We start from the raw sequence: 24,121 nt of genomic DNA on the forward strand, positions 1-24,121 counted from the left end.
GTAGCCTAGCAAGTTCATTAATTAGGCGACGGTTGACGGTGAAGTTTGAGCAGAGGCGTCGACGGCAATGTGTTGAGATTTTTGATTGCTTCTACTTTGTATTTAAACAAAATACAATCAAAATCACAACTTAAATGATTTGATTAATTTGCTACAAGTAGCAAATGAAGCAAGAACAGATGAACAAAACTAGCAACATTGTGCTTTGAGTTTCAGAACTTTTTCTCTCTTACTGTTCTACATTTTACATCAACCTTAACCCTCATATAGAGATCATTCCTTCAACTTACCTTAGTGTACTAGCCCAATAGTTATGCATGAGCCCATAAGTACTGAACCCATTTAGAGTGGCCCATTTTTCAATTGTGGTCCAGATATTGATCTATCTACTGTAGTGTCAAGGAAAATATCCTCCATTTTACATTCTCTGTATTCCGATCATTTTGAGGCATCGATGATGAAATGATTAAATGAATCTTATTTAACTTATTTCCTTTTAATTTTTCTTTAATTAATTACAGGCAAGCTTTACAGTTCTTTGGATGCCACTGACACTATGTTTAAATATGTTAAAAAAGAAAACCTGGTTAAGCCAAAGAGGTCATGTCAAAAAAAGGTGTTAACAAGATTTAGAATGTTACAAAGCATGCCGAACATTCTAGGGTTTAATTCTAAACATTCTCAATCATATTAACACTTTAAAAAAAAAAAAAAAAAAATTCTGGTACAATAATCTCACGATTCTCACCATTAGTAGAGCATGATTTTTAGAACTTATTTCAATTGACGGAATAACGAAACTTCGAATAAATTTTATTGTAATCTGACTTTGAAATTTGTAAAAAAAATGTGCGTAATAATTTTTGAATTGCGTCAGTTCGAGAAGTGCTTAAGAATCATTATTTGATGGTGGAGAAATTTTGGTGAAAAAGTGAAAAACAACGACATGCGACTTTGGCAAGGACAGGCTTTGGGTGAAAAATTATGGTAGTGAAGGAAGTCATGGAGTCAGACCAGTTATTGAGAAACTTTGGAAGGAAACGCGGGAGACTTTTTCTTATTGATCATACATTTGATTATTTAAAGGAACATTACACTTTCATGCAGAAGTGTAACACTAGAGCCGGCTCTTGGAAGAAGGTGGTCTAACATCAAGCTATTCCAACTTCCGATTTGTTAGATACGTGGTTTAACAAGATGAATAGAACAGAAATATCATGCTCCTTTTTACTTATCAAGCTGCGATTTTAAACATTGGAACTTTTGAATTGCAATACTCGAAGATTTTACCATACCCTGATCAGCCAATTTTGATAAATTTGATAATAGATCCTTTCAACTTCTGGCAAGGCATGTATTAAAATACAGATGTTTTTAACAAAATCAATCCCCATGATTCCTACAGCCTCTGTTTCTCCAGTATAAATAGAAATATAACTCCTAGAATGAAAATCGACATTCACTCTGTCTTTTTTTTTTTCCTTCATTTGGAGAATCAACATTCACTCTGATGATAATTGAACTTCTCTCGAGTCTCAACTCTCAACTACTATTTTGTATATCCTGTCACAAGGAGATTTCCTTTTTAACAATTGACTCATCATTCTTTATGATCACAAGCTTGTCTTTGGATCCTCCTGCACTTCTCCTCTGTCCAGAAACATGATTAACTCACAGACACCATATTCTCGGACCTTCCTGCTAGCATGGCAGGCTTTAAGCAAATATTGTATTCCCTGTTGTGAACTCTGTAATACGCTCATATACATAATCATAACTTCTCTGACATATTCATAATAAGATAGAGCATGTGGATCCAATAAAGAGTAGTCTCTCCAAAAAGATCCTGCATGATGTGCTTGCTCAAAGAACCAGACAGTAGATTTGGAACCAAAACCAAAGGCCACATAATTTCACATATTCTCATTTTTCTTCTGTCATTAATTTCCTGCATGACAGCCAACACATTCTGAATTAAAACCTGAAATAACATATGAGAATCATGATACTTTCATAAGATCGTCCATGAGAGAACCAGGATTCAGCAATTAAAAACATGTGAAAATCATGATGGAAAAATAATTATGCACAGATAAAAATCAGAAAATTAAGAAACAGAACAAGAAGACTAAAGCCAGAATAACCAACCTCATGCTTCCTCCTGTTATACAGAGGCAAAAAAAGGAGCTAAATTATCGTCATTATAAGCATGGCACTCTTGGGGCAGTTCCTGTAACATACCAGCTAAAGGAATCTAGTCATTTTCAAAATCATTTAACTTGGGATTACGTAGAAGAAGTATAAAAGGTTACCAGGTGTATATTTGGTCGTGAAAACAAGATAAATGCCAATACTCAATGTCTCTGCAAAGTCCATGACAAATAAGGCTGTAAATGGAAAATAGCAATTCTTCAGTCATCTAAGCAAACTATGCAAAACAAAATTAAGCTTCAAGAATAAAAATATGAACAAGAGCGATAGCTCAGGAGTAACTTACTCTTAGAAGCTACCAGAGCACTGATAAAAACTAAAAAAAGCTTGCTACTTAAGCTTTTGGAGTCACTAGGTTTTACACCATATCAAGAAGTATGCTACCTAAATGAAAAAAAGGATCTTTTCAACAGTCACTAAGTTTGTTGTCGAGTTGCAGTAAGTGGTGTGGAACCTTTCTTTGTTTTCTTGACCAGCTTTTTATCTCTAATTCCATCATATAGAAGTTCATAAGCAGAATAAGTTACATGGCCCTTCTTCAATAAATCTTCTACAAGAATCTTAGGTGCTGCAATTTCCCTCTTATCAATCTCGAATATTGAATTGACAACCTCAGGAACAATGTCTTTGCGGACCATCAGGTGGATGATACCAACAGCTTCATGAACTCTATGCTTCATGCAAAGACAATTTAGGACTCTTCCAAATGTCACCAATGCTGGAATGAACCCTTTCTCAATCTTTTTCAGGAGGAAATTGTACCCTGAATCAGTGTTTCCTGCTTTGCAGAAACCATCAATCATGACACGGTACGTGAAACAGTCCGGCACACTGTTACTGTCACTGTCACACATCTCACAACAAAGCTTTTCTGCAGTACTCATTTCTAGTTTTTCACACAAAGCATTGATCATGATATTGTATGTTGCTGTTGTAGGTGATATATCATATTCCCTTTTCATTCTTCTAAATAGATGGTATGCTCCACCCAAATCCCCATTGCTGCACAAACCACTCATCAATGTGCCAAAACAAACAATATCTGGAGTCAAGCCCTTGTTCCTAATTTCCTGTAGCATGTCCAGGGCCTCATTTACTTTCCTAGCTTTGCAAAGGCTTTCTACAAGTATGTTATACGTAATGATGTTAGGAACACACCCTTTCTCCATCATCGCTTGAAAAGTGCACATCACATCCTCATATTTTGCAGACTTGCAAAGGCCATTTAACACAGTATTATATGTGATCACATCAGGAGTAACACCATGATTCCACATGCTATTTATTAACTCAATAGCATTATTCAGATTCAACTGTTTACAGTAACCATCAATTATTGTATTAAACGTAAATATGTCAGGAAGGTAACCTTTGGCAATAGCATCATCAACAAGTCTACTGGCATCAGAAACATAACCCATCTTGCACAACCCATTTATAACTAAATTGTAAGTCCAGATATTGGGACTGCAACCATTTTCCGACATCTCATTCATTAATTGTAAGGCTTGCAAGATAAGCCCATTCTGTGACAACCCTTTTACCAATGTGTTAAAGAGAACAATATTATGCTTTAATCCCTTGCCCAATGCCTCCTTAAACACTGCTATGGCACGTTCTATGCCACCATCCTGGCAAAACCCCTTAATTAAAGAGCAATACGTGAACTCATCAGGCACAAACCCCTTGAAGATGGCGTCACTGAGAATCTTTTCTGCTTTCTGTATCATGCCCAATTTGCAATATCCATCAACAATACTGTTGTAGGTAAAGGCATCAGGCTGAAATCCATTGTTCACCATTTTACGCAGATAGGACTCTGCTTCCTCAACCCTGAAGTTTTTACACAAACCAAAGATCAATGTATTATACGTGACAACATCTGGAGTCAGACCTTCCTTCACAAAACCATCTAACATTCTGACAGCCCCATCAATGGAACCTCTTTTGCACAGCCCTTGAATGAATATATTAAGTGTAAACAAATTTGGAGACACTCCCCTCTTCAGAACCTTGTTGAGAAGTTTTTTGCTTTCTTGGACATCCCCCTTCTTGGACAGGGTATGTATAAGCTTATTAAATGTGGTAACATCAGGGCATATACCTTGCCCAAGCATGTCTTCAAACAATTCATATGCCTCTATCCGATAATTCTCTTCATAAAATCCACTAATGACTGTACAATATGCAACAGCATTGAACTCACACCCCTGTGAAGGCATGTTATTAAGGAGCCTCAATGCAGCATGAGGCCTACTAGTCCTACAGAAACACTTTATTCGTATAGTATAAGTATACACATCTGGGGTAATCCCGTTATCTCTCATCCTCATATACACCTTATGGGATTGATTGAAATACCCATACTCAACCAGTATATTCATGATTGCATTATAAGACTGAACGGATGGCTCACAATTATAAAAATCCATCCGGTGAAACACATTCACAGCTTCTTCAATCTTTCCTTTCCTTCCATAATGCCTCATGGCCCCAATGTACACTCCCTCTAGTAACCTGTTATCGATATTCATCCTCATCTCGGCAAGCACATGCTCCATGGCTTCAAACTCCCCATGAAACCCAAGCTTCTCAATCATACACTTGTAAGTTGACAATGTGTGCTTAAACCCATCTTCCTTCTTCACCGAATTAAACATCTCAAGCGCTTTGAGAGGATCCTTTTGACATTTCACAACAGCAGAAATATGCTTAGGAAGTAAAGCCCGACTCATCCCAAAGCTCTATAACTGATAGACTCTAGCAATAAAATCCATAACCCAGAAGAAGTTAGCTTCAGGGTTTAGCTATCCTGAAACCACAATACTACTATCACTCATTTTAAATTTACACAGAAAAAATCATCATTATTTTGCTAACTAAAACAAAACTCTTGAAAGTTAAAGTTCCAATCTTTGAACATAAATAAGAGAAAAGCTTCATTGTTTGTGTTCTCTCAGAACCAAAGAGCCCTAAAATTCACTTTGTATAGTTTTTAACAGATAGATAAAAAGTGAAAAATCACCAGATAAAGGGTATTTACCTGAAAAGTAAAAGCTCCCCAACTCGTTGGAATGCTACGTGTAGCTGAATATGGGTTTTCCAAGAACAGAGAAATAAGGTTCAAATTGGGGCAATTAGGGTTTTGAACTGGGAAATTGAGGTGAAGAAGAAGAAAGTAGCAGGGAGTGTAAGTATCACATTGCCATGTCATCAGTGTGGGACCCACATTTTACTTTCCTCATTCTGACGTGGCAAGATCACCTATATAGGCTACATGAGGCCTCATGGTCCTGCGTTGCAGAATATCAGGGGCTAAAACCCCAAAATCAAAGCTGGGATTTTTTGGTTTCAGAGAAAGTTTGAGACTTTGAGAACGGAAAGGGAAGATGGGTCAGTCGGGTCAATGGCTAGAGAAGGCGTTGGTGGATCTATGCCAGAAGATGGAATCGGGTTTGGGCTTGGATCGGGATATGATTTCGGGTCTAGTCTCCTACTGTGAGCTAGCTGATCCCAGAGACGCTAAAGAATACCTTGATGTAAAGCCTCAAACTTTGTCTTTGATTCTTTCTTTTTCTGCTAAAGATTTGTGCTTTTTGGTTTTGGGTTTCAGTTTGTATGAACTTTTTATTTTACCAATTGGATTTTGATCTTGGTTCTTGAATTAGGGTTTGGATGAGGAACCGTTCAATGTGATTTGGGCAATTGGGGTTTTCCTTTTGCAGTGTTGGTTGTTGTTTTAGAATGTATATATATTGAGTGACTCTATAGAATAAAGATACTGGTTTCTGTAGTTTCTTTACATTTAGAAATGCTTCTGTACCCTTATATGTTGCTTTTACTAGAAGAATCAGAATGTACTACTTAGTTGTCTGAAGTTTGATTTATGGTAGTTTGTAAGATTAGTGTTGTTTTTGTATGCAGAACATAATAGGGCAGGAGGTGGGGAAATCTGTGATTGAGGAGTATCTCCAGAAAAGAGGTCGTTCAGATCTTTGCAGCAGCACCCCGGATGTTCCAGCCTCGAGTTTACATGCATATGTTAAGCCACCATCGAATGAGTTTTCTGTAGGTGGAACCAAGAAACAACTGAAAACGCCAAAAGTGGCTAAAGTACCTAGTCATCAGGAAGCTTCTAGCTCTCAGGGAAAGCCTCTTCCGGCTCAGGCCAGTGAGTCAAGGACCACAAATAATGCAAACCAAAGTAATTCTAAGAAGAAGAAGGCTGGAAAAGTTGTTTCGCTTGCGGAGGCTGCTAAAGGATCAATTGTATTCCAGCAGGGGAAGCCATGCACGTGCCAAGCACGTCGCCACCGGCTTGTGAGTAATTGTTTATCATGTGGGAAGATAGTGTGTGAACAAGAGGGAGAGGGACCTTGCAATTTTTGTGGAGCTCTTGTGCTGAGGGAAGGGAGCACTTATGCTGGTCTGGATGAGAGTTTCACTCCTGTGGTGTCAGATGCTGAGGCAGCAGCTGAAGCTTATGCAAAGAGACTCGTTGAGTATGATCGAGACTCTGCAGCCCGTACAACAGTGATTGATGACCAAAGTGACTACTTTGAAATTGAGGGGAACAGCTGGTTATCAAAGGAGGTAGGTATTTCTCTGTTGTGTGTGTGTGTGTATACCTGTGTGTACTTATTAAATTCACTTGCATCTCATTTATTGTTACTTACAGGAAAAGGAACGTCTAAAAGAGAAGCAGGAGCAAATTGAAGAAGCTGAGCGGGCCAAACGAAATAGAGTAGTTGTGACTTTTGATTTGTTTGGGCGCAAGGTAATAAACCTTTGATAATGGACTTCTCTGCTTAATGAGTTGGATTTAATGCTGCACAAAAATCTTGGACAAATACTTATTTCCCATCATTAGCTCCAGTACATTTGTCACAGTAGTTTCTTTTTCTTCCTTGTTGCTTTGTGCAGCTTGAATTCTGCACTATCTGAGGTTGCTCGTTTTCCCTTTTAACATTTCGTGTTCTGCAGGTACTTTTGAATGAAGATGAAGTTTCTGAACTGGAATCAGAAAGCTTAACATTGAAGCCACTAGATGAAAGAGAAGTGAACCGTATTAAACCGAATCCTAGTCTTAAAGTGCAACCACTCTTTGTGGATCCAGGCCCCAGAAAGAAGCCTGTTGTGAAAGGTAGGAAGGAAAACAAGAGCCCAACCAAAGGCTTGTGCTTAGAGATAACTGGGAGGGTGCAGCATGTCAACAATGATATGAAAGATCTTGTGGCTGACGATCAATTGGAGACAACTTCAAATGAAAATTTTTCTCAAGGGCCTTCTATAAGTGGAGTTGTGCCTGATGACGATGATGGAGGAAAATGTTCTTTAGACTACCGTTAGGGGAGATTATGGGATTTCATTATTGTTTTCAAAAGAGATACATTAAAGGAATGGAATTAATATACAAGTTTCCTACTACATCTTTTCTTTGCATATACATTCCTCAACTGACTTTAACAGACTCATGGTCAATTTTGGTTGGTAACATTAGAACAGTGGCTATTAAAATTTTACTTGTTGCAATCTTTTCGGCTACTATTTTCTCGACTCCTTTCTTTCTCTTTCCCGTCAGACTTGGTAATGAAAATTGACAATGCAATTGAAATAATAACAATATTAACAACAGAAGTGAACCGGTTAACTGAGCAATTCATAATGTCTTTGGTAAAAAGATGCACATTACTGCATAGATTAACATTTTCTATCGGAAGTCTCTAATAGAGCTTTTACCCGCAACTTTTGTATTTGTCCTGGTGGCCATCAAGCTCCTTTCGTTAAGAACATCATCCCACCTTCCTGCATCAGCTAGAATATTGGATGAAGCAACATGATCTTCAGCACCATGCAGTGTGTTTAGATCTGTGAATCCACTAACCAAACACAACCCTCTAGCAAAATCACCATGAACTCTACAAGCATTAACCAACATCCTCCACACAACTGCATTTAGTTCTATAGGCATACTCTTCACAAACTTGTGAGCCTCCTCTAGCCTTCCTGCTCGCGCAAGCATATCAATGATGCATCCGCAGTGCTCAATCCGGGGCTTGATTTGGTACAATCTGCACATATCATCGTACAAGTTCAGACCTTCCTCAACCAAGCCAGCATGGCCACATGCTGATAGAACACCTATGAAGGTAACAGAGTTCGGCTCAACTTTCTCAGCACACATTTTCCTGAAAGCAAAAATCGCTTCCTTTCCTTCACCATTGATGGCGTGACCCACTATAATTGAAGTCCATGAGACAACATCTTTGCTAGGCATCTTATCAAACACAACTTTAGCTAGGTTCATGCTCCCGCATTTTGCGTACATATCAATAAGAGCATTCTGCAGTACAATACTCCCTTGAAGATGTATGTCATTCTCTATATAAGAATGAATGCCAATACCATGAGACAAGTCCCCTGAGTTGCGGCAAGCTAGGATTAATCCTACCATTGTTATTTCATCTGGCCTTAGCTTTCTTGATTGAATTTGATTGAAGAGCTCTAATGCCTCTGGATTATGACCACATTCGACATATCCATGAATCAGAGAATTCCACAGCACAATGCTTTCGTCTTGAAGTTCATCCAAGACCTTTTTAGCACACTTGGTTGATCCACATTTGGAATACATATCAATCAGTGCTGTCCCAATAGCCACAGTGATCTCTGCTCCAGTAGCTGTCATATACCCATGAACCACCTTCCCCATACCAAGATCTCGCCCATTAGCAGCAGCCGAAATCAAACTAATCAACGACACTCTATCAAATCCAACATTGTCTGCTCTCATTTCCCTGAACAAATACAAAGCCTTTCTACAATCACCAACCCCAGCATACCCTGCAATCATCGAATTCCACGAAACCAAATCCCTCTCTGGCATCTCATTAAACATCCTTGCTGCCTCACTTATATGCCCAAACTTCGAGTACAAATCAATCACTGCATTACAAACCTCATTCACCAAATCCAAACCTGTCTTACAACAGTATGAATGAAGCACCTTTCCCACAATAAACCCATCCAGTTCCACACATCCGGAAACCAAAACAACCAAAGTAACATAATTCGGCTTCAACTCCAAACCAAAAGAGCAATCCAAAATTTTCTTGAACAAACCAACCCCCTCATCCAACATATCATTCTTCACAAACCCAGATACCATACCATTAACAGTAACAACCGTTCTCTGAGGCATTATATCAAACACCCTACACGCATACCCAATCAAACTCTCGGAACACGAATACAAATTCATTATACTGTTCCACAAATTCACATTATAATCCAAACCAATCCTAACAACATGACAATGTACAGCTTTCCCTTCTCGGGTAGCCATTAATTTGTTACAGGCTTTAACCAAAGAAGCATATACATAAGGATCAAGAACAGGGCCATTACGTTTCAGCCTCTGCATGGCTTTGAAAACAGAGACGACCCGAGAAGGGTCGGCATCCAAGTTGAGCCGGCGGACCATGATGGGCCATGTGGGCGCGTTGAGGTGTTGTGTGTGGGTGAATAAGGCGGTGGCGTGGTGAAGAGTTGAAGGGTTTGATAGGGTGAGGTTTAGGAAGGGTATAAGGAATGAGGGGTTTAAGGAGAGTAGGCCTGTGGTGGTGAGCTGGGTTTGGATTTGAAGGAGGTTTTGGGGGGAGAAGAGGTTGGGGTTTTGGTGGAGAAGATGAGTCAGTCTTTGTCTCATTAATCAAAGCAGAGTGGTGGTTTGGTTTCTGTGTTTGGTTCAAAACATGTGAAGCTATTTATTGAGTGTGAGAGTGAAATAAAGGCTCTTAACTTTTTGTGCTTTTGATCAACCCAACTTGATCATTCCATGTTCTCAATCTCTGATTTGAAAGAGTTGTTCACCTCATTGATCTAAAAAAAGGTTTTTGTTCTTATTTAAACATATCAAGTAAGGGGGATAGATGGTGGAAGAACTACAAAATTTTGCAAGTGTAGTAAAAAAGACTTGGCATTGAGACACTTAATGTTTATTTTTTGGTTAATGAAATACTTCATTAAAGAACAAAGCTCAGAAACACTTTATGTTTATAGTTTGTCTATGAACAAATATGTAACACATAAACATAAATATCTCTTCAGAGATAGAGATAGAATGCATGTTAGAAAATTTGAAACTAAGCAACTTTGAACTATCATATTCAACTGACTCCCTAAAATAGTTTTTGGTAAATGAGATTTGTAATGGATTTGTAAGATCATCTCGGTACTTGAGGAATATATAAAAACTCTATATTATAGTTTACAATATCATTTACTATTTTTGTAATTGTAATTATTTAATCATTTACTTTGACGAAGCAATTTATGTTTTTTTTTTCAATTACAATTAACAAAATGGTGAAAACTATTGTAAAGATGGTTCCAATGTACTAAATGCACAATAGACCAACTGAAAAAATACAAAGTTTCAAACACTAAACTACATTATCAAATCCAACAATTGAGAAAGTCCACTCTAGATTCATTACATGCAAGTATTTTCTTTTAAACAAATCATGCCATATTTCTCAAACAAATATTTGTCTCCATGAAATAAATAAATAAATTAGTGAAACAATGTTCATTCTTTGCTTAAATCTCAAGGATATCCCCAACCTCCCCTTGTCCGCGGGACCCGACTAACTAAACTGGCGGGACGTGATTGGATGCAACATCATCGTCTTCGTCCCCCCATTCACCTCAAAACATGCGATCTTAAGTCTTAACTAATTCCCATATGTCTGTTTTCCAGAAACCGACTCCGCGTCCTCGGACTCATCGTACTCCTCTGTTTTCAGTCGCCTGCACCCAAACACAAACAAACACATTCTCTCTCTCTCTCTCTCTCTCAAATTAAGGATGAAGAAGCATTGATTTGATTGGACCCAGAAAGATTGAAGCTTGCAGGCCCTAAGATCCGTAAGGGTTCTCAATCCCCTTTTGATTTTACATTCAAAGTTTCAATCTTTATGTTTGCCCTGCATTTTTCTGATCCTTTTATTTCTGGGATTTGGTAGAAAGGTTGTGTTAGTTGATTTGAATCTTATTTGTGGTATGCTGTGTGGGTTAATTGAGCAATTGGTGATTTGTTTCTCACTCAATTTTGGGATTCTGTGTTTATTGAGCTTACAAAGTTGTGATAGGATTAGCTGAGAGGTAGGTTTGGAGGTTCATGTAACAAAATCTTGTATCTCTTAAGATTTGAATTGTGGGTTCTACACTAGTGGCATGTTTCATAACTGTCCAAGTTTACTAGAAAAGCAATGAAGGAATCGTCTTGATTAGTGTTGAGGTTAAATTTGCAATCTTTTGATTTTTTTTGTTTTTGTTTGTTATTATATGGTTTACTTTTCTTATTTGAGTTTAGTATTCACTATCAGCAATTTATTATCACAACCTGTTTTATGGGCTTTGGCTTGCAGATCTTTGTATCTGCTTCTTATTGTATTTGTTAGTTCTCACACATGGCTATATCCCAGAGTTGAGTAGTTGTGGAGTTTGAATATGAAATGTCATATAACTTATGTTGTAAGATATTTTAGGATCCACCCTACTTTTGTTTTTATCTTTTTACTCAGCTGTATTTGCTTTGATTTCTTAATTGGTGTTTGGTAAAAATGATATTCAGGCACATCATGGCGACAAAAGGGAACTCAGGAGACAACAGAAGTCGAAGTTCGATATCAGTTTTCATTGTAGCTGGTCTCTGTTGTTTCTTTTACATATTGGGTGCGTGGCAGCGAAGTGGTTTTGGAAAGGGAGATAGCATAGCTGTGGAGATTACCAGGCAGACAGACTGCAGTATCCTTTCCACTCTGAATTATGAGACCCATCACGGAATTGATGAAGGAGTGATCAAGGAGTTCAAACCGTGCGCCGATCGCTACATCGATTACACTCCTTGTCATGACCAAATGCGAGCCATGACTTTCCCCCGAGAAAATATGAATTACAGGGAACGACATTGTCCTCGTGAAGAAGAGAAGTTGCATTGCCTTATCCCAGCACCCAAAGGTTATGTGACCCCTTTTCGGTGGCCCCAAAGCCGTGACTATGTACCGTATGCCAATGCGCCTTATAAGAGCCTGACAGTAGAGAAGGCTGTTCAGAACTGGATTCAATATGAGGGCAATGTCTTTAGGTTCCCGGGTGGTGGAACACAGTTTCCTCATGGAGCAGATGCATATATCAATGAACTTGCAGCTGTGATTCCCATGGACAATGGGATAGTTAGAACTGCATTAGACACTGGATGTGGGGTAACTTAAATATTCTTCTTCTTTTTCCGCCTTTCAGTCTGCTAGGCTTTTCATACTTGTCTCAATCTGATTTTATCTTCATATTTCTGTAGTATAAATATACTTTTCTTCTAATTGATCTAATGCTCATATTGGTTCATGTTTCATAGGTTGCCAGCTGGGGTGCTTACCTGTTTAAAAAGAATGTTATAGCCATGTCATTCGCACCAAGAGACTCTCATGAAGCACAGGTTCAATTTGCTCTGGAAAGAGGTGTTCCGGCAGTTATTGGTGTTCTTGGAACTATAAAGCTGCCATATCCTTCTAGGGCCTTTGACATGGCTCACTGTTCTCGTTGCCTCATTCCATGGAGTGGAAATGGTAATGTGAATAAATTAGAATCCAAATTGATGTCTAATGTACATAAAAATCTCTACACCCATCGTATCTCCTTAAGTTCATATGACATATGTTAATTGCCTTTGCTTTGCTGAGGCTGCCTTGACTCCTTGCCTTTTGCCAATCCAGCTTTGGCCCCACTTACACTGCCATGTTGATGGCATATAGCACTGCCACGTTTATTTTACAAAGTTCAGGATCTTCATAATTATCAGAATAGTACGATGATGATATTATCTAGAACATGACATCATCGTTGGACTTCTTTTGCAGATGGAATGTACATGATGGAAGTGGATCGAGTTCTTAGACCTGGTGGTTACTGGGTGCTTTCTGGTCCTCCTATTAACTGGAGGAACAATTTTGTTGCATGGCAGCGGCCTAAAGAAGAACTTGAGGAAGAGCAGAGGAAGATCGAAGATACTGCAAAGCTTCTTGGCTGGGAAAAGAAGCATGAGAAGGGTGAAATTGCCATATGGAGAAAACGAACTGGCTTTCGTCATGACCAAGATCCTCAACCTACTATGTGTGAATCCAGGAATGCTGATGATGTTTGGTATGTCACTTATTTGATTTTCTGACTCTTTTACAAATACTATGTTAGCCAATTAGTTCATGGCTGAAAAGTTGTATTCACCCACCTTAACTTTGATATTTAGACTTAGAGAATGTAATGTGTAATGTCTGTTTAACATTCAAGGGTAAGAAAGGAATTGCATTGACTGTCTTGTTGGCTAGAGAAAGAATCTTAATTTGGTGGATCCAAATTAATATGAGATAAGATTCATGTAACCAATATGAAGCATTGGAATTCAGTCTGAGTAGTTGAGAAAAAATTAAAAGATCATAACAAATAATTTCAGACTGCTTCATGTTATTGTAGGATTTTTTTTTTCTTTCTTAAATTTTGGGTTATGAGTTATTTTTATGCATATTTTTACTATTTAACTTTTGATGTTTCCCAGGTACAAAAATATGGAATTGTGCATAACTCCTTCTCCGGAGACTATTAGTCATGACGAGGATGGTGGTGCAGCATGGAAGCCATATCCCGAAAGGCTCAAGGTTTTACCTTCCAGAATATCCACCGGATCTGTCCCTGGAGTCTCTGCAGATACATTCGAGGACGACAACAAGGCATGGAAGAAACATGTGAGTGCATATAAGAGGACCAACAAATTGTTGGATACAGGAAGGTATCGCAATATTATGGATATGAATGCTGGTCTTGGAAGTTTTGCTGCTGCTCTTGATTCTCCCAAACTGTGGGTAATGAATGTTATGCCCACAATAGCTGAGAAAGACACTTTGGGAGTCGTATTTGAGCGTGGATTAATAGGCATTTATCATGATTGGTAATTCTCAATCATTCTGTTCTTATTCAATGTGCCATGGATGCGTTTGGCATGCATTTAGTCAGAAAAACAGTAATGATATTGTTCGTTTGATAATCTTTTTGTCTTCCACCAGGTGTGAAGCCTTCTCCACGTATCCAAGGACATATGACCTCATTCATGCAAATGGTATTTTCAGCTTGTATAAGGATAAGTAAGTTGCAATTCCCTGATTACTCTTTTCCTACATTTTAATGTTTCTGGCAATTCCTCTGATGAAAAAACCAATGCAGGTGTGATGTTGAAGATATTCTTCTTGAGATGGATCGCATTCTACGGCCTGAAGGAGCAGTGATAATTCGTGACCAAATGGATCTGCTGGCCAAAGTGAGCAGAACAGTGAGAGGAATGAGGTGGAAAACAAAAATTGTGGATCATGAAGATGGCCCCCTTATTTCAGAAAAGGCGCTGTTTGCGGTTAAACAGTACTGGGTTGCTGGTGAAAACAATTCTACATCCACATAATGATGAAGTAAGAAGCAAAACAGACACAGACCAAAAGAACAGAAAAGATAAAAGAAACAAAAGGGGACAATTTCATTGTCCTGAGCAAACAAGCAAGTCGTAGGCCGAGGGCTTCTACAGCATTTTTGTTGATTGCCATGTTCATCCCCCACCCTTTCTTCCCTTTAAATTAATTGAATGTCTTTTTCTTTTCTTTTTTGCCTTAGCATCACATTTCTACTGCATTTTCTTTCAAATTAATTTAATAGTTTTGTTTTCATTTTCATTTTAACATTTACTTGTAGATTGACAATGCTCGTGGCTTAAGTTAATGGTTTCATTTAATCTTATTGTCATTAAATATTTAATACATTAATTATTTATCTAATGCTATAGAATATGTACTATAGAAGTAAAGAAGATTCAAAACCTGGATTGTTTCTTTCTTTCCAAACTTACTAGAATGAGTAAAAAACAGTTCAAACACGGAGAGTACGACATGATTTGATTTAGGGAAAGGAGGAGGCTTGGTGGCAATTAAGTCTAAGAGTGTAGGACCCTTGTTCCTTCTCTGTTGCGACTACACAAGCCACAAAGGCCTACTGTTCTTATGACTGAACAAACCAAGTCATCTCCAAAGTCTCCAAAAGCTTCTTGTCATTCACAATCACACACTCCCTTGGCATTTTCCAGTTCTGTGCTCAATTTCGGTTTTTCTTTTGCGCCTCGAAAAACCATGGAAAGAGAGGCTAACAACAACACTAATCATACCCGCGACGCCTCGTTTTCTTCTTACCTCACCAGAGCAGAAGGGAACTTGGTGCTCAAGTCTCCTGCCTTGAACTTGAGCCAAAAGACCGATCAGGAGGGCGAAATCAGTGTATTCGGCGCTGAAAGATATTTCAGCATGATGCTGGAAGATGACAGTCCAAGAGTACTTGTGGACTATAACAACACCACCAGAGCTGGTCTGCAGCGACAGAAGCAACCAAAGACTAGTAGGCCAGGAACTCCTAGTACTTGTTCTAATGCAAGCTGGAACATTCAAACCGCTTTCTTGCCTTCTCGGAGAAGAAACCAGTCTCAGAACAAGAAGAAAAAGGTGAATGGAAAGAAGATATTTTCCGGTTTTGGCTGCAATGGTTCTTGTTCAGATCAGAAATCCATTCATGTTCATGAGGTTAATGTACGTGTTGCTAGAGATTTCAGGAAACTAAGTTTTGGAAGTGATCACCATCCTGTCAAGCAGTCTCCACCAAGAATTAAGGCCAAAGATCACGAGCTTCTTCACCGCTACCCTAGCTTTGGAGGATCAAACAAAAAACAACATTTTCAGTTTACAAATTTTGGAGCTAAAGAAGAGAAGAAGGCAAAACTAGAAGAAGAAGAGCCGCCACAAAAATCGCTGGAAGTGTTTGGATCCGAAATGAAGAAGGAAGGAGAAGACTTAGTGGCAATAAATCTAGAGAGGAGACTTTCCATGTTATCTTGGGATGCCATTCCAAAAGCTCAAAGCCACTCAATTACTACTGGAAATAGTGAAATGATCAATGAAGATATTGAGAGTGATGCTAGTTCTGATTTGTTTGAGATTGAGAACTTAACCGGCACCGGTCAGCCATTAATGTTCACAAAGCAAGCATCTGATGGATTGTCCATGGCTTCCCCCACCAAGTATGACTCAAGTGAGACCAGCATTGACTGTAGTGTTGTCACAGCTAATTTTGTCTCAGCTGCAGTTTCAGATTACGATGAGAAGAAATTAGTGCCGGCCAACCAACTGCAACATCAAAGCCTGAATTCTTCAATGGAAGTAGGCAAAGTTACAATCTGAGACTGAGGTGAAAATGTTTTGAGTGCACATGCGTTGCTATCTTGTACAAGCAAGTAGGGAAAATGTGTAAAACTTTTCCAACTGTAGGTTAATCTGCAGCGAATGATATATTGTTCCAAAATTGATCAGACCAGCTTTACTTTCGGATTATCATGTTTATGTCTTTCATTTCGATCCTACTTTCGTTTGCTACACAATCTGGTATGTTATTTTACTAGAACTGTTATTGGATCATGCATGACGTCATTGACAATATAACAACATAACATGACAAACTCATTTCCGGAAAAACACTCCACAAAATATCTATAATTATGTAAAGGTAAAACAGCCCGAAAAACATTAGAAAGAGATTCCGGACTTTTGAGGCCATTTCCACCAAAAGATTAATAATAGATACTTTATCCAACAAGTCTCTCACCTTTTTCCAGTTCAAAGTTTATCTTTGTTCTCTTGACTTACAAATGGGTGGCCTTTCATGTTTTGGAGCTTTCTAATGACTTTACCAGAAACTGTTTTTCACAAGCCACCTTTGCCTCCCTCATGATCTTTATGAGCATACAAATCTAGAAACCAAAAGGCCCTACAAGGAGAGCTTATGCATCACAAAGTACTAACAAGCAGTCCAAATCCAATTAATCGCAGTTTTGCTGTATTTTCAGCCCAACATTGGCACGTTACTTGTGAGCTCGAAATCTCAGATGAACTTACTAGAGTCGGTTAAAAAACTACGACAAAAAAAGCTTCTGTCATTTCAATGACGCTATATAATGATACCTAACAATGCATGAAATTAGAGAAACAAATCTAAAGGTGTTGAAGGATGTCGACATCATGTGTGCCTCTTCAAATTAGGGTTTAGTCTTAGAGTTGTAATAGAAGAAGGTTCGAGATTTCCTAATTATGTTCGGATTCTATTACCTTTTGTGTACTCTGTAAATCCCTATATATAGGGCTCCTATTATCAATAATACTACTACAATTCTCCCATCAATTCTTTCTGCAAATCATATTTTCCTTAAACACGTTATCAGCACGAGCTCTAACCCTAGCCTAAGAAAAAAAAAAGAAAAAAACCCTAAACTGCCGCAGCTTTTAACCCTAGCCGAAAACCCTGCAGCCTCCTCCCGCAAGCACTGCAGCCCCTCTGCAACCTCCCCACCGCGCAACACCCCGCAACCCTGCGCCCAGCCCTGCCTTCCGCCCTGCAGCTTCCTGTCGCAAGCCCTGTAGCTTCCTACCGCAAGCCCTGCAGCCCCTGCAGCAAGTCCCTGCCTGCTGCCCTGCAATTTGCGCTCCTGCCATCCCGCCAGCGACGCGCCCCTACGCTTCTGCCGCACACCCAGCACGCCCGTGCGCCTGCAACCCTTGCGCAACAGCCCCGCAGCAGCTAGCCTCGCTGCTGCCCTTGCACCTGCAGCCCCTGCTGCCCCGCGCATCCGACCCGCTGCAAACCTCGCTTTATCATCTTCTCGGTTAGCTTTGCTCCATCACGCCTGCATCAACACGCGCGTGACCCAAACCCCGAATCAACAAGTAAGTTTTTACGATTAAAGTTCATGCTTTCTTGTCTTTAAATTCCTTTATTTGCTGTAGGATTTGAAATAAACGAACATGGGTTCAAGTATTTAATAAGCGGAATTGTGGAGATTCACGCTAAACGAACTAAGAGCGTTCGTAATCAATGAACTAAGAGTGTTCATAATAAACGAACTAAGAGCATTCGTAATCAATGAACTAAGAGTGTTCATAATATTCGGACTAAGAGCGTCAGCAAGCATCAAATTGTGACCATATTAAACATCAATGTTTCGGTCTAATCCAAATATTCTTGGAAATCGATTTCTTGGTAGCATAGCTCGGAAATCTTATTATTATTAGTTTTCATGGAAGTTTAGCTCCGAAACTAATTCGTTCTTGTTTCACCCTTTTTCAGGATGTCAAACTCGAACATACTCGATTTTGTTCCATTGGATTATGCAGGCAAAATATACCTAACGTGGGCTCAGGATGTTGAGCTCCACCTTATTGCCCGTGACTTATTGCATACAATCCAAGAGCTTTGTCCTATAGAAACAGCTCCAGACCCTCAAACTGAGAAAGATATTTCCACGGCACTTGCCTTCATGAAACGTCACATGGATAGTGACCTCCAGTTTGAGTTCATAAATGTGGATAGCGCTATAAAGCTTTGGCAAGCGCTTCGCGAACGATATGGCAATGTTCGTGACTCCATCCTTCCGAATACAGAAGCAGAATGGAAAGATCTTCGCTTCTCTGAATTTGACACAGTCATGCAATTCTATTCGGAAGCCCTCCGCATCAGAGCAATGATGCACTTCTGTGGCAAGACGATCACAGAAGAACAATTGATTGAGAAAACCCTCAATACCTTCCCTATCTATGCTATGAGGTCCTGTGATTTATTTCAGACTCATATAAATGCAAGACGGATCACAAGTTTTCAACAGCTTATTGAAGCTATGAACAGAGAAATTGATAGGCCTCAAGATGGCCATCAAGAACATCGTCCCATGGCTATGGCTAGAGAAAGTCGCCATCGACGTCATATACGATCGAAATGCTCGGGAAGGTAATCGCCCAAGGCGACAAGCATGCGACCTTAGGAGCTGTGATTTTGAGGGAGGAAGGGTTGGAAACCATGGAGCGAATGTTGGCCATGGTCATCACTTTCCAACGCCACTGGTCCTAGGAACCATGCAAATTGCGCCAATGCGCCTCAATCAAGGGAGAATCCTCTTTATGGTGTCTATATTTGATATGGAACGTCTGATCAATGGACCCGAATTTGCAATGTACCTAATAAGAAGGTAGCCGCATCATGGTGATCAAGACATCGAGTTCAAAAAGACTTTAAATCTGGCGATGAAGACACAATGCCGCAGATTTTTATTTCGAATAGTCTTTTATTTTTCCAAGAAATATGTAATGGCAATTATGCCTTAATCAATAAATGACAATTTTGTATTAACTCTTTCTCAAGTGGCGCATCCAATGAAGTGTGATGTCTAGGAAAGTGATTGAGATTAGTGGTACTTAAGAGAGCCTCGCTCCACCGACATCTCTCTCTACTTCCCTGGTCATATTTGATTGGAGTTACAGAACGGATTGAGTGACTACAATCTGTCTAAGTTTGATTTCATTTTGGATTAGACTTTGGTTAAAGAAACTTTGATGTAATCATTGGCTATTAATAAAGTGTCGATTCTTTTACTTAATGTCTTGGACATACCTTAATTCGAACTTTATTTGAAAGATATAAAAGCCAATGGTTTTCATGTGGAAACACATTGTGAGAATGGACAAGAGTTCCTTTGCATCACCTCTAATGACTACGGACATAAACGAGTATTAGAGAAACTTATGTGTCGCTCTAGTGGGTTGTATGCAACCACTATTCGAGTCATTGAATCCAACCATGTCACGAGAGATGACTTATGGGATTCTGACACATATAGGCTTTGGCATGACCGTTTGGGACACCCAGGTCGTGACATGATGATCCGTGTATTAAAGACTTCACACGGACATCCATTTTTCAGAACGAAAAGAAGTAAGAACCAATAATTGGTTCGAGGAGCTGCACATGCGCCTCATGGCGCCATGATTGTGCAAGACTGGCCACACATGGCCGGCACTGCCTACTCCCTGCGGCCAATACATGGCATTGACGCCATGTATGGAGACTTGGCTCCTCTCTCTACTTCTCAAAGTAAATTGTGACATTCTTGCTCAACCAAAACTTTCATTGGTTGATTATAAGGCCAATCTTTCGTTCTGTAAAGCCTGTTTTTTAGGATCAAGACCATCCTATGCAAAGGACACTAAAGAAATAATTACATTCTTACATAGAATCCAAGGGGATTTTGTGGATCGATTCAACCAACTTGCGGACTGCTTAGATGTTTTATGGTGTTGGTTAATGTGCGGACACGCTGGTCACGTGTCGCGCTATCATCCACTCATAATGCTGCTTATGATGAACTCCTAGCCCAGAACATATGGCTACGGGCTCACTACCCAGATCATCTCATTCAGTCAATTTGACTTGATAATGCTAGAGAGTTTACATCGCAAATTTTCGATGACTATTGCATATCATTGGGTATTGATATCAAGTATCATATTCCCATGTACACACCCAATTGGTCTCGCGGAAAAGCCACCATTAAAAGACTACGATGGTAGTCCGGACTTTGGTAATGCGCACCAATATTTCCTCTTGGGTTATGCAATATCGCATGCAGCAATGCTAATTCGTCTACGACTCATAGCAGCCACTCAACTTTTATTTGCGTTACAGCTTATGACTGGGTTCGAGTCTAATCTCGTACTTATGCATATTTGAGTGTGCGGTTTATGTGCCAATTGCGCCGCCACATCGCATCAACATGAGTCATTGCAACGAATGCATATATATATTTGTGTTGGACATAAGTCTCCAACTATAAGTCCGCTATGTAGAACCCTTGACATGCGATCTCTTTTTCGCTGGATTTGCGAATTGTCACTTTGATGAGACAGTCTTCCCGTCGTTAGGGGGAGATTAGAACGTCAACGTTCAACAGGAACGACAGGAATTGTCGTGGTCTGTCCCCACTATGTCTCATCTTGATCCTCTAAAAATGACGATATCACATATACCTGCTGCAAACATGCCTGCAAGGATAGATGTCCCCTCAAGAGGACATGGCGCCACCTAGAAGAGATGGGTACGGCACCACTACCATGGATGGTGGTATGGTGACACCACAAGGTGGCATAATGGCGTCATAGGCCATGGGTTCCGCTAGAGAGCGTAGGAGACCCATAGGTTCGATGGATTCTCGCCCTAGGAAGAGAGCGAGTTTTGGCACAACTTGATCCATTGATCATTGATACTCAAAATCCGTCTCATGAGAATATTCTGGATTGTGGTTATGTCCAAGAGACATCGTTAGGGGACGCCTCAACGTTAGAACCAACTCCTGAGAATATAGAGATCTCTACGAATTACACTAGTGTACATGAAGACGTAGAATTATTGAGACCAATGACATCGAACCTTACTCCGTTGAAGAATGCCAACATAGAGAAAATTGGCCTAAATGGAAAGATGTGATCCAGGTTGAATTGGATTCACTAACGAAGAGGAAGGATTTCGGGCCTGAGATGCCAACACCTCCTAACATAAAACCTGTTGACATTAATAGGTCTTCGTTAGATAGCGTGATGAGAAAAATAGATGATAATCTCGCCTTATGGCGTAAGGCTTCTCACAAAACGCCCTGGAATCGACTACGAGAAGACATATTCTCTCGTAATGGATGTCATTGCACTCCACTACCTTGTCAGTTTGGTAGTTTCCAAATAACTGAACATGCAGCTTACGAATGTGGTCACTACGTATCTCTATGGGGATCTAGATACAGAATATAATGAAGGTTCTTGTGGACTTCATTTACCCAAATCAAGTGGCTCTTGACCACGGAGCGCGTTTGCAATGAGGGTGAAACGCTCACTAAAGTGACTACTTGATTGGGAAGGGATATGATGAACTATGCCCCTGCGTTTTCATGACAAGTTCTGGATTTGCAATTGTCACGGTTTATGTTGATAAACATAATTGGAACCCTTGAGAGTTAAGGGAAACCGCTGAACACCTGAAATCCGAGTTTGAGATGAAGGACCTTGGGAGAACACGGTTTTGTCTAGATCTAGAACCTTCTCCTATTACAACTCTAAGACTAAACCCTAGTTTGAAGAGGCACACATGATGTCGACATCCTTCAACACTCCCCCTTGTGCCGCTCAAACTTGGTGATGACGCTTTAATCGTTGCCTCACTAAAAACCTTGCCAGGTAACAAAAACCCAGTGGGACAAAAATAACCCTGGTCGAAGAACAAAAAGAGCACAACACGTCCTTCACTCTTCGAGATCGAACATGTAGACATCATACCTCCCCCTGATGTCGATATCTCCCCCTGATTGCAACAATCATGGGAGTTCGGATAACTTTCTTAATTCGATGCTCTTCACATGTTTCTCGAAGGTAGATTTTGGTAACGACTTAGTAAATAAGTCCGCTACATTATCCTCTGATCGGATTTGATTCACTTCAATATTTAGAAGTGCTTGTTGTTGCTGATTGTAAAAGAATTTAGGCGATATATGCTTGGTGTTGTCGCCCTTGATGAAACCTAATTTCATTTGCTCAATACAAGCTGCATTATCTTCATAAATGCATATAGGTTCATCTGTGGTAGACTTCAAACCACAAGTTCCTCGAATATGTCTAACTACAGACCTTAGCCATATGCATTCTCGCACGGCTTCATGTAGAGAAATAATCTCTACATGATTTGATGAAGTAGCAACAAGGGTCTATTTTGTAAACCTCCAAGATATCGCAGTGCTTCCCATGGTAAAGACATAACCCGTTTGGGAGCGACATTTGTGAAGGTCAGAGAGATACCCTGCATCAGCAAAACCCATCAAGACATCGTTGTCATTTTGATGGAGGGGAGGAGGAGTAGGAAGCCGACCACCATGGGTAGTGGCGACGACGGCTACATTAAGGAAATTGGCGTTTTGCCTTATGGGGTCCGATCCCAAATTCCCGTCATTTCTTTTCTCTCTGTAGGGATAAAACAAGCCCATATCTATCGTACATTTTAAGTAACGAAATATTGTCTTTATACCAGTTCAATGACGTTGCGTTGGCGCAGGGCTACATCTAGCCAACAAGTTCATAACAAATGAGGTGTCCGGTCTTGTATTGTGTTAAGTACAATAATGCGCCTATTGCACTTAGGTAAGACACTTCTGCCAATTAACACGTCTTCGTCATCATCCCTGGGACGAAACGTATCCCTCTTAAGGTCAAGACTACGGACGACCATGGGAGTGCATCTTTGACTTTATCAAAATGCAAAGCATTTTATTGACACGGTAAAGGTGTAAAGGGTATTAACAAAATATAGAACTCCCCTGCATTTAACCAAAATACCAATTCTGGGTTGTTTTTCCATTAAAGGCAATGAATTTTTCATCGTTTAGAAGTAAAGGTGACACCTTTCTTTGATATAGAGGTAGGAGGTCTCAATGAAGAAGATATTTTTATTAAAATGATATGTGGAATTGAAACACACCAAGGAATGTGATCATAATGACCCTTTAGGATATGATATGAACAAGTTGGGTGGCAATATTCAATTCCCTAACCATGGTTGTGAGATGTGGATCCCATACTCCTTTTCTTCTCTCACTTTCATGCAACAGAAACTTGTGAGGACATTCCTATCTCTCACTTTCAGTTTCAATTTTGGCAATCCCATTCCTATCTATCGTAATAAAAGAATTAATGTTGTATCGGATTATATATCAGCAAAAATTGACGGAAAATACTCTCTTCCAAACTCTTCCCTGTATTTTCCATTACAGATCTGAAAATATTGGGATGAAACTAAAAAGCCTAGAGGGGGGTAAATAGGCTTTCCCTATAGAAACCACAACTTTTCCTTAATTCAAAAAACTCCAGCAAGAAACGTTAAAGGATAAACACAGGTATGAATCCCTGAATATAGCAGT

At 39.6% G+C, this 24,121-nt stretch overlaps 5 protein-coding genes across 11 annotated transcripts; 3 read left to right on the top strand and 2 right to left on the bottom strand.

Annotated features, from left to right (window-relative positions):
- Positions 1-1,326: 1,326 nt before the first annotated feature.
- Positions 1,327-5,399, bottom strand: LOC133743155 (putative pentatricopeptide repeat-containing protein At1g74580). 7 transcript variants are annotated; one of them, XM_062170980.1, is made up of 5 exons: positions 5,255-5,399; positions 2,666-5,023; positions 2,313-2,387; positions 2,149-2,230; positions 1,327-1,948 (listed from the first exon to the last, which is right to left on the bottom strand). In XM_062170980.1, the coding sequence occupies exons 2-4, from the start codon at positions 4,944-4,946 to the stop codon at positions 2,202-2,204; spliced, it is 2,385 nt and encodes a 794-aa protein (XP_062026964.1). In that variant the 5' UTR covers positions 4,947-5,023; positions 5,255-5,399; the 3' UTR covers positions 1,327-1,948; positions 2,149-2,201. The 7 variants fall into 7 exon arrangements, with proteins under 7 accessions (XP_062026964.1, XP_062026961.1, XP_062026963.1 ...); XM_062170977.1 differs by having other exon boundaries at positions 2,149-2,244; XM_062170979.1 differs by having other exon boundaries at positions 2,149-2,244; positions 2,666-4,961; positions 5,255-5,370.
- Positions 5,400-5,503: 104 nt separating this feature from the next.
- On the top strand, positions 5,504-7,638 carry LOC133743156 (uncharacterized). Its single transcript, XM_062170984.1, has 4 exons — positions 5,504-5,750; positions 6,136-6,804; positions 6,890-6,988; positions 7,195-7,638. Exons 1-4 carry the CDS (start codon positions 5,601-5,603, stop codon positions 7,558-7,560), a joined length of 1,284 nt encoding a protein of 427 aa, XP_062026968.1. The 5' UTR covers positions 5,504-5,600; the 3' UTR covers positions 7,561-7,638.
- Positions 7,639-7,921: 283 nt separating this feature from the next.
- LOC133745067 (pentatricopeptide repeat-containing protein At4g39530-like) lies at positions 7,922-9,694 on the bottom strand. Its single transcript, XM_062173062.1, has one exon. The coding sequence runs from the start codon at positions 9,692-9,694 to the stop codon at positions 7,922-7,924; it is 1,773 nt and encodes a 590-aa protein (XP_062029046.1).
- A 1,147-nt stretch (positions 9,695-10,841) lies between these two features.
- On the top strand, positions 10,842-15,040 carry LOC133743257 (probable methyltransferase PMT2). Its single transcript, XM_062171126.1, has 7 exons — positions 10,842-11,139; positions 11,849-12,479; positions 12,629-12,839; positions 13,131-13,413; positions 13,823-14,212; positions 14,328-14,405; positions 14,485-15,040. Exons 2-7 carry the CDS (start codon positions 11,856-11,858, stop codon positions 14,714-14,716), a joined length of 1,818 nt encoding a protein of 605 aa, XP_062027110.1. The 5' UTR covers positions 10,842-11,139; positions 11,849-11,855; the 3' UTR covers positions 14,717-15,040.
- A 98-nt stretch (positions 15,041-15,138) lies between these two features.
- On the top strand, positions 15,139-16,668 carry LOC133743259 (protein PHYTOCHROME KINASE SUBSTRATE 3-like). Its single transcript, XM_062171127.1, has one exon. The coding sequence runs from the start codon at positions 15,306-15,308 to the stop codon at positions 16,527-16,529; it is 1,224 nt and encodes a 407-aa protein (XP_062027111.1). The 5' UTR covers positions 15,139-15,305; the 3' UTR covers positions 16,530-16,668.
- Positions 16,669-24,121: the final 7,453 nt, after the last annotated feature.

This window comes from Rosa rugosa, chromosome 4 (assembly GCF_958449725.1).
Source record: "Rosa rugosa chromosome 4, drRosRugo1.1, whole genome shotgun sequence".
Classification (NCBI taxonomy): Eukaryota; Viridiplantae; Streptophyta; class Magnoliopsida; order Rosales; family Rosaceae; genus Rosa; species Rosa rugosa.

Excerpts from the sequence above, each read along its gene's own strand:
- LOC133743259 (XM_062171127.1), top strand. The coding sequence starts at position 15,306 with ATGACTGAACAAACCAAGTCATCTCCAAAGTCTCCAAAAGCTTCTTGT.
- LOC133743156 (XM_062170984.1), top strand. The coding sequence starts at position 5,601 with ATGGGTCAGTCGGGTCAATGGCTAGAGAAGGCGTTGGTGGATCTATGC. Across the intron at positions 5,751-6,135 it reads ACGCTAAAGAATACCTTGAT|AACATAATAGGGCAGGAGGT; the intron begins GTAAAGCCTCAA and ends TTTTGTATGCAG. Across the intron at positions 6,805-6,889 it reads ACAGCTGGTTATCAAAGGAG|GAAAAGGAACGTCTAAAAGA; the intron begins GTAGGTATTTCT and ends TGTTACTTACAG.
- LOC133743257 (XM_062171126.1), top strand. The coding sequence starts at position 11,856 with ATGGCGACAAAAGGGAACTCAGGAGACAACAGAAGTCGAAGTTCGATA. Across the intron at positions 12,480-12,628 it reads CATTAGACACTGGATGTGGG|GTTGCCAGCTGGGGTGCTTA; the intron begins GTAACTTAAATA and ends CATGTTTCATAG. Across the intron at positions 12,840-13,130 it reads CATTCCATGGAGTGGAAATG|ATGGAATGTACATGATGGAA; the intron begins GTAATGTGAATA and ends CTTCTTTTGCAG.
- LOC133745067 (XM_062173062.1), bottom strand. The coding sequence starts at position 9,694 with ATGGTCCGCCGGCTCAACTTGGATGCCGACCCTTCTCGGGTCGTCTCT.
- LOC133743155 (XM_062170977.1), bottom strand. The coding sequence starts at position 4,946 with ATGAGTCGGGCTTTACTTCCTAAGCATATTTCTGCTGTTGTGAAATGT. Across the intron at positions 2,388-2,665 it reads GGTCAAGAAAACAAAGAAAG|CCTTATTTGTCATGGACTTT; the intron begins GTTCCACACCAC and ends TTCCATTTACAG. Across the intron at positions 2,245-2,312 it reads CACGACCAAATATACACCTG|CTGGTATGTTACAGGAACTG; the intron begins GTAACCTTTTAT and ends AGATTCCTTTAG.